This window comes from Cariama cristata, unplaced genomic scaffold (assembly GCF_000690535.1).
Source record: "Cariama cristata isolate BGI_N322 unplaced genomic scaffold, ASM69053v1 scaffold10555, whole genome shotgun sequence".
NCBI classification, from domain to species: domain Eukaryota; kingdom Metazoa; phylum Chordata; class Aves; order Cariamiformes; family Cariamidae; genus Cariama; species Cariama cristata.
Genome location: NW_009618137.1, coordinates 43932 through 53126, shown reverse-complemented (window position 1 = coordinate 53126; position 9195 = coordinate 43932). Strand labels below are relative to the sequence as shown.

Here is a 9195-nt window from a genome sequence, read left to right as displayed (position 1 = left end):
CGTGACTTCTCCCTGCTCTCGCCACGGCCTGCAAGGAAGGAGACGGGGAGAGGAACAACTGCGTGGCGGCACTGATTGTAGGGTATCCCTGTAACGTTTGTCCAGGGCCTGCTTCATTTTTCTTTTCCTCCGCTTTTTAAAGAAATTTGTGACTTTTTGACAGTGACATCACCCAGTAAAAAAGCCTACGGGAACTTCATGTGTGCAGACTCAAACTGGCCTCTTTTTCTCCCTCTTTCCACTCCCCACCTGAAATAGAGACATTTTGGCATGACGGGGGAAAAAGCCATGTGTGACGGTGACACTTAGCATCATGCTGGCTCTGGATGTGTCACGCCTGCCTGCTTCTTGTGCTCAGTGGTCAGGAGTTTGTCAAGAAGTGCTTTCTTTTGCTCCCATGCGGTACTGCAAGCTGTGCGCTGACTGGAATAGGCAGCCCAGACCTGACTTTTTGAATTTATCTTTTGCATAAATACTGCTATTGAGTCTAGTATCCTGCGCTGCTTTTTGAAAGCAAATAACTAGATCCTTTTTTGAACTGTGGTCTCTAGAGATGGGTACGCATACCTTTATATTCTTATATCTAGAAGACACTGCTGATGGAAGACTTTCTGAGGAGAGATTTTGACAGAAGTGTTTTACAAGTGGAACTGAAAAAGGTGTTATTTAAAGTTCTTGGAGTAGGAGCCTCTGAAGGGACAGGATGGCTGTGAGCATGGATGATGATGTTCCCCTCATCCTCACCCTGGATGACAGTGGAAGCAGTGCCTCAGCCCCTCTTGATGACTTGGATCGGGAAGAGCTGCCTAACGAAAGTAAGATCGCTTTGTTGTTTTTTCCTGTCTGCTGTGGTGGCCTCGCTTCTTTTTCTCTTTGCGGTGGCTGCTCTTTCTTGTACTTGCCAGGACCTGAAACTCTCAGAGCTGTCATTCAGCATCCCAGTGGCTGCCTGAGAAAATCAGATCAGGAAGTTGCTTATTATGTTGCTTGTTTACTCACAGCACCCGTGTTACACCGAGCAGGTGGAGGACACTAGATGGACGGGTCCTACCGATGCTGTTTCTAACACGCGTTTTTTGTGGTTTCCGTGTAATCACCTGTGACCTCGTTGTCCTTAAGCTCAACTCTCCTTTTCTGCACATTGGCCCAGAGCGTCTCCTTTTCTTGGCACTGACCCGCCGTGCCGTACCGCTGGCCCAAGCTGTCAGATGCAGCAGCTGCAATTATGTCATGTGTTATTTTCCTAGTGCCATAAAACATCTGTCCTTTGCAACTGTTGTTTTGCCTATTTCTAGTTTACATTCTGATTCTTGCAATAAGGAAAGTGATATGTGTTGATAAATCCCTTTAATATCTTCATCCTATTCTTATCAAAGAAGCTGGAGTACTTTTAGACAATATATTCGTACTCCTGTTAGCCCCAGGTATTTAGTGGGACAGAGCCAGCCTTCAAGCAAAGGAAGGAGGAAAATAAAAGCCACTATCTCTTAGAAGCATTGCTTTCTCCTCGGTATATCTTCGTTAAAGCCCTCGCTCTGCACTAGGTGAGATGGGAACAGCAGATGTGTTGGAGTGTGTTCAGTGAGTTTCTGGTTTGTTATACCTCACTGAATGCATTTGAGCAGTTTTGTTCAACACATCCCTTTGACTTCCAATTGACATTGCAGGTGCATGCACAGGTCTTGTGATCCTATTCAAGCCCTTGCTGCCACAAGCTTAACATTTGTAACAAATAAAGCGTTTCCTGGCCTGACATCCCTTTTTTCTACATTGTACCTCTATTCCATGCTGCCTCTGTGACTCTGTGGTTTGATTTCTCTCTTGCAATCATATGGGTTCCCTTAATTTTCTCCTTCTGTGGCTTCCTGAGCCAGTAGCTAGTTTCTGACAGTCAAGATTCCTCCTCCTCTCCCACCCCTGCAATACACATCCCTGGCTAAATTGCCCAGTTGACTTTCTCTAAGTTCTGTTGCTTCGTTGCTCTATTGCATCTGTTTGTTTTTTAAAGTTTAGCTCTCTATTTTTAAATTAAATAAAATAGAGAACGCTTTCTCTGTCCACTGGTGTATTTATAGGCTTTCTTGTGACTAATTTTAATCACTCTTCCCTCATCTTTTTCTTCCACCCACCTCCCATCCCTTTAAAGAAGAAGTTGTGAGAGGCTTGTCATTTGGTTAAAGCCGACGTGACTGTGTTAAAGCACAAGCATGAGAATGAACATATTAATAAATAAAAATATTCCACAATCTGCTTTCCTTCAAATACAGGGAAATTGTTTAGGGACCAATTTAGTGCTTCTTAAAAGATGGCTCTGTGGTATTTGAGAATTCATTTCCTGGAATTCTTCGAATGAAGTGTCTCTTGGTATTGAAGAACTGTCATTTTGCTATGTGTTTTAATCACTGTTAAATTTGAATTTGCTGAAAAAATATAAAGCTTATTCTGTGCTAGTGATACTGGATGATACGGAGCCTTCTGAAGTCAGTTGGTACTGAGAGAGTGGGATGAAAGATTAGAAGAGGAAGGCTGGCATAAACAACTTGAAAGGCACATTTATCTCTGAGAAGCGGGAAGCTTAAATTAGTCAGTGAGCAGACTAACGCCATCGCTTGCAAAAGTAAGCTTGTTTAAAAAACAGAACATGTAGTCCAGCTTTCCTCTTTGCCTGCGAAGAAAATCTGCTGTGAAATGCAGAAAAGTTGTGTCTCATGGAGGCTGTGGGGAATTCAAATGTTTCCTTTCTGCTCTGCCTCCACTTCTCTGCTGAGGACTGAAATGATGTTAACCGAACTGTGTAATTTCACATTTTTATTCAGAAGCTCATCTTTTTCAGGGCAAAAGAGTATGTGAGAAGCCCTTTTCAGGAGAGGGAGAGCCTGCCAGGGTGATGATGAGGGCATGGGGACAGGGAAGGTCAGGAGGCTGTTTCCTTCTGGTTTTGTCTTCCTTGTGCCTAAACTCTCATAATAGAATATTCAGCCAGGATTTGGCAGAATAACTAACTCACTTATTACCCTGCCTGACCATCGGCTCCTAGGAATTTGGTGGCAGGTTAAACACAAAGCTTTTGTTTAAGTGGGTCCCCAGATACCAGCTGGGGCTGTTTGCAGTAAAGGACTCATCATCTGCTTCCCAGGTGGCACCGAGGGAAAGACAAAGTGGGTGTAACTGCCCTGATGTTAAATCATGCATCCGAGGCTGATAATAATTAGGTTGCACTCCTGTTTTGTGTTGCAATGTCAATGAACCTCTCTAAATTTTAATCCGTGTTCCAGCCTGTCACAACCGACTCACTAAGTGCTGTGTACCTGTGTGATTTCAGTATATCAACGCTTATGTTTTTTTAAGGAATTTCTTGTGCTTTTTTTAAAACAGAACTTCGTCCACGATGTAGCTTTGTTACAATCAAGTCCTTGGTTAAATGAATTTTTAGTTTTGGACTCTTGTTGATTGTCTGGAAATGCAGACAAATCACTGGATTTAAATAAGTAGTAACAGGGTTTTCCGAAAGCAAGCCTGTTGCAGATGTGAAAAGAAAGGACTCAAGTGCAAGAGTGTATTCCTTTCCGAACCTTGCGGGAGTCCTCTTCTGGGTAAGTGAATGTCTTGGGGTTAGAATAAAGGAAAGCTAAATGAGAAAACTGTGTGGAAAATTACATTCTTAAAGAAAATGTCCAGCTGCAAAAATTAATCTCCCTAATCATACAGCTCTTAAGCACTTAATGGGAGAAAAGACTTGCATGGGGAGGAATATTAAAACTCTGCCTGCCTTGGCTTGTGCTGGGATACGTGTCTTCCAGGCAGCTCCCATTCACAGCCACAGCAAAAGCTCAGAATCCTGCAAAATTGACGAAAATTCGGACCACATCCAGAAAAATGTGGTCTCTGTGGTGCCGATGGTTTTCTGACTACAACGTGTAGGACTGTGGTGCTGGGTAATTTTTCTTTCAAGCTCCAACAGCTGAAGGAGACAGAAAGGAGCACTTTCGTCACTTCAATCCACACTGATTAATATGATGCTGCCCTTCCCTGGCACATCTTATCTGAGAATCTCTGAGTGCTGTACACACTCTAATTAAGCTTCCCAGCATCTGTCTGAGGTGAATGACTAATATTAACTGAATTTCTGTAGAAGGCAAAAACGAGGATGCAATCCTTGCGTGACCTTTCCCAAAATCGCACACTGAAAACGATGAGAAGCAGCCGGGGTTTAGTGATTTGCCATCCCTCACCCAAACTCCTGGGAAGCGTTTGAACGGGGTTCTCAAAATATCTCAAAGTGCGAGGTATGTTTTCTGTATACAAAGGCAGCGTGGATATCCTTGAAACTCTAGGACAGTGTCTCTCCTTGAGCTGATGAGAACTATAAGCAATAAATGAGTGCACATTGATTTATCCCGTATTAGATCAGATACAAGATTCTCCTTTGCCTCCTGCATGGAAATTGCTGTAGCTTCAAGTGGAGTTTCAGTGTGTTCAGAGCAGAAAGTACAGCTCAAAGTGTTGCAGGGGGAACAATATGATATTGTATGTCTGTTTCTCCCACACAATGGATTATGGCAAGTGGAAGAAGTAATCTTTAAACTCTGGGTTTTTACAAGAAAGCAACTGCATCTGCTATTGAGGTAAAAATGAATTATTGTGGATGTGTGGGGAGGTGGGGGGAGCAACTGCAACAGCAAAATTCAATGTTTTCTAGAAGGATTGTTGGAAAATGGGAAGTTATAACTTTGAATGTTGAGGTTTCAGCTAAGCCTTTGCAATCTCAGTTCCTGCTGCCTGAAGAGTAAATGGTCAGGACAACTAGAGCCGCCCTGGCCTTTTGGGTAGAAGGAGAATTGTTGACGCCTGTGCCCCCGTGCCTGTCCACTGCTGTGAAGGAGCAGGTGGCCCAAAATGTGTGAAGAGAACGGCATTTCAGTGTTGGTGAAGTTGGAGGAGGCTGCCCAAGGTGTGCTTGGTGAGGAGTACGACTGTGGGTGAGGAAAGCAATGACTGCCTCCGGGGCTGTTGGTTGTGCCTGTAAAACAGCGTGGGGTGTGGGCTGTGCTTCCTGGGGCCGCTGAGGGATGGCCTCTGCCCTTGCCCTGCTTCTGCACCTCGGCTCGGTTCCTTCGTGAAAGGTACAAAGAGGCTTTTGACAAAGCTGTTATTTTTGTAATTGGCTGGTGGAAACTCGTGATGTTTCTGAACATCATTCGGTTTAATTACAGCATTAATGGATGTTGTATACAACAAACTTGTCTGGGTTTTGTGTTTTTTTTTAATTCTTTTACTAGTCCACAGGTAGACGTGTGCTTTTGGGGGTAGCCCAGGATCGGGGCCGGTTAATGTTGTTCTTTTGAGACATATGAACCGCCTGGATTTTGATGTGTTTGGTAATCAGTGCAACCTGAAGTCATACGATTCTCTTCTGTGTTGGATCTGGTTGCAGACCACGTTTGTATCGGCAGTGAGAGAAAGAAAGTCTGTCTGTGTAGTCCACAGCTTCAGCTCCTCTGGTCAGTCAGTCCCTGCTCTTCAAACCATCTCTGTTGCCGCCTTCCTACTGCCGCTTCCTTTAGTGCCTTCCGTGGATTAAAGAGATTTCCAGGTGTAAAACGAGCGTACGTTTTCTGATGAGCTGAGGGAACAAACAGAGAATAAATACCTGACCTTTGGGGAAATGCTGCAACCACACAAACTCTTAGTAGCTGTGCTTCTTGAGGAACCACTTTAATTGCTGTGGAAGTATTCTGGCTTTGCTACCTTTGAAGGAAAATAGGCATTTTAAATGTCAGCCATCTAGTAGACTTAATAAATCCTTCAGGATCTGTACTTTTTGCTCCTTGTGTGAAAGTAAGGATTTCAAAGATGGTTATTTGGACTAGTTATGAAATGCTGTAGCTAATTGGTGTGAAGAAATAGGGGACGAGGGAACAAGCAAATGCTTGCCATGGACCTGGCAGATCCCGAGATCTCTGACAGCCAGGCTCTTAAACAGCCTTTTGGATTATCTGGTGGCTTTCTTGGATGCTATGCAGGATATTTTCTCACGTCATGGCTCCTAGTTCTACCAATTTGCCTTTAATTAGTTCCAGTAGCAGTGCTTCCGCTGTCGCGTTTAGAGGTGAAGCATGGCCAGACCACAGGACTGGGATCTCATTTTCGGAAGCAGTCTGGTTCTGCTGTTGAAGCCGCTCCTCCTTGTACCTGGGGTAAGTCAGTTAACATCACTGTGGTTAACACCTCTCGTCTGTAAAGCGCAGATTGCACCTTTCATGGAAGCGGACAGGTAGGCTTCATTACTTTCTTATGAGGAGGTGCTGTTCTGCATTGCTGTGCATGATTTGTTTTTCTTAGTATGTACCTGCTTAAAATTTATGTAGAGAGGAATTTTTTCTGAAGCACAAGTGACAGTTTAGTGCTGGATTGTTGTTCCTGCCTCTGAAAGTCTCATTTCTCCGACCTAACAGCCTTGCATTTTGCAACTTCTGCCAGTGCTTCTCTAATCCTTTCTTGGCCTAGATGACTTATAATGAATGTTTTAAGCAAGCAAAGCGAAGCAAAACTGCTTCCGAGATGAGTGAGGGGTGAAAATCTTGGAGAGGAAAATGAACACCCAAAACATAAGGAGATTATTGTTTTCTCCTTCAGTACAATTTGTTTCCCTGGGTGCTGAGCTCTATAAACTCAGGGGAAGGAGGTAAATGCTGCTGTTTAGGAGATGTTGGTTATCTTTCGATACGATGTTAGAAATAGTGGAAAATGTGTTTCTGCTCTTAGGTTCTAAATGCATCATCCTCTGGAATCTCATTTATCCTGAGAATTCAGGTTTTAAGGCAGGACCAACCACCTCGGCTGTGCTTAAATACTTGCCGTACTGAGAGGGTAGAGCCTGGTACCTTTGATTCAAGAGAAACAGCATAGTGTTGTCCGGAGCTCACAAAAGCATTTGTGTTGAGACATTCTCAATGTGACTCTATAAACATGGTACCTATAGAAGAAAAACCATGGGCAGAGTAAAGTACCAGGAGGTATTGTGGGTTGCAGTTATCTTGTGGGTTTTTTTCGAGCCTGCCTTGTTTTCTTAGCCCTGCAGGAGATCAGTTTGCACAATGCACACATTGTGTGTTTCACAGTAGGATGCTTTGTCAAACAGAATCTCTGCACTGTTGACTCTTTCGCGCAGTAAAAAAAAAAATAAAATCCTAGTGGTTTCGACTTGAATGCCCCATGCTGTTCAAATCTGAGTGAGTAAAAATGTATATAAGGTAAAGAAGGCTTGGGTTAGCGTTCCATTATCCTGGAGTCAAATGGTTCTTTCTCCTTTGTCATCTCTCAGAGCACTAGCGATGGATATCATCTTTCATGCACGCTCACTGTAAATTAGGCAGGATGCTGCAGAGTGGGGCAAGGAGTCTGGAAGCTTCTTCTCACTCCTTTTGTGAAGACGGGAGTAATGACCTTGATGCTTTGAGAGAGGGAGTGCGTTCCCTTCGTGTGTCTATTCTCTAGTACACAGCTTGCATCTATTTGGTGTGAGAGCAGAAGAACGGGCTAGGCTAAGTGTCTTTTCCCCCAAGCTCATTGCTTTAGTTGGAAGATGCGGGGGTAAAGGCATGTGCTATGGCATCGGAGGGCTCTGCTTTTCGAACAGGTGGTCCTGGAACTATAAAAGATGTTAAGGAGTTTGAAAGTGTTCAAGCTGCAATTTTCAATCGACAACTTTCCAGCTCTAACCGGTCACTCCTCAGCCACCGCAGCTGACTTGGGAACATTTGGCTCAGGAAGCGGAACAACAGTTGGAAACAAATAGTGATTAGTTTTTTCATGGCTTCCCAGGGAACGTATCTGTTTGTTCGTTTTTCCCCTCATTTTTGTGATTCCTGTGGATTTTTAAGGCACTGTAGATGCAGGATGTTCAGTTTAGCCAAGCTTGCTTACTGGCAGATTAAAATGAGCAAAGGCTGAGCACGCTGAGTTCACTCATCATAACCAATATGATGCTTCTCAGAACTTCCTTTGCCCTTGGTATCTTCACCGAGGAATCCTGCCTGCTGCCGTCAGCCCCCCTGCGTTGAAATCCCATTTTACCCATTTGAATGCTGTAAGAAGTGCTGTATAAACTAAACAGGAGCATCTGTGAAGTGGTTAGAGTTGTTGTTGATTGCCTTTTCCTTATTGCCTTCAGGGGATTTAAGCTTGAATTTGCTGGAAGTAGAATTTATGAGCCAGAACTCTCTATTTCTGATCCTTAAGCTGGGAAAAGTGCAGTGAATTTGATGGGTCTTTCTCTTGCCTCCAATGTCTCTGGCTTTTGATCTGGACCTTGCAGGGCTCTCCCCGTGTCTTTAGCATAATTGCTTTTTGCATGTTGAGAAGATGCCTGATTTTTACATGACTGCTTTCTTTATGGAGAGCTGTAGGAGCAGCTTTAGGATTTCATCCATCTGCTTCGAGCGAGCAGTTCAGCGGGAAGCTCATGCACCTGTACTGCTGGTGTTTTCATCTGGGAGAGAGGGAGGCAGAAAAGGTGTGTTTGTGTTGATCCACCGCAGAACTGTACGGTTGGGGAAAGATCCTGAGGATGACAAGAGGAGACTGCCGTGCTTTGAATCATAGTGTGGGGGCTTGAAGCTTGTATCCAGTGCTGGTTTTGTAATCACGATCTCGTGGTGTCTGTTTGGAACAAAAGGCTTTTCTTTTCCTGCTTACATGGGGGAATGAAATTTAGGATGTATCTCTCTGGACAGCCGTGTTAAACCCTCTGGTTCTATAGGGCTGGACTCTCATATAGCTACTCTCTTGTGTTTCCTATATGATGACCTAGCACACGTGTGTGTGTATATGCTGTCATCTGGGAATGTCCGATCATCTGTTCTTTATTCCAACTGTAACTGTTTTTCTAAGAAGACTTTCACTATCCTCAGTGGATTTGGGAAAGTTTATTGTACAAAAGTAATGTAGCCTGCTAAAGGATTTCACTAGAATGCACGAATATGTTCCTGCTCTTCGTTAACTAAATGAAGAAATGCCTGTAGAATTAAGACTAAGTGATCAATCCTGCAAGTGGGAGCACTGAGAACTCCCCAGGGCCAAATTGTACTGGTGAGTTGGCTATGTCATTTATAGGATAATCAGACGTGGGAGGAGGAAGGAAGGGATGCCGTCCTCTACAGCTCGTGATTTTGTGGTCGCAGGCTGTAAGCGTAG

General features: G+C 43.9%; 1 protein-coding gene across 1 annotated transcript in view; it reads left to right on the top strand.

Annotated features, from left to right (window-relative positions):
- The first annotated feature begins 703 nt into the window (after window positions 1-703).
- Window positions 704-9195, top strand: part of TPCN1 (two pore segment channel 1) — a 45775-nt gene continuing 37283 nt past the window's right edge. The window contains exon 1 of the mRNA XM_009700740.1: window positions 704-815. Within this exon, the coding sequence (XP_009699042.1) occupies window positions 704-815 (112 nt within the window). The remainder of the gene's footprint in view (window positions 816-9195) is intronic.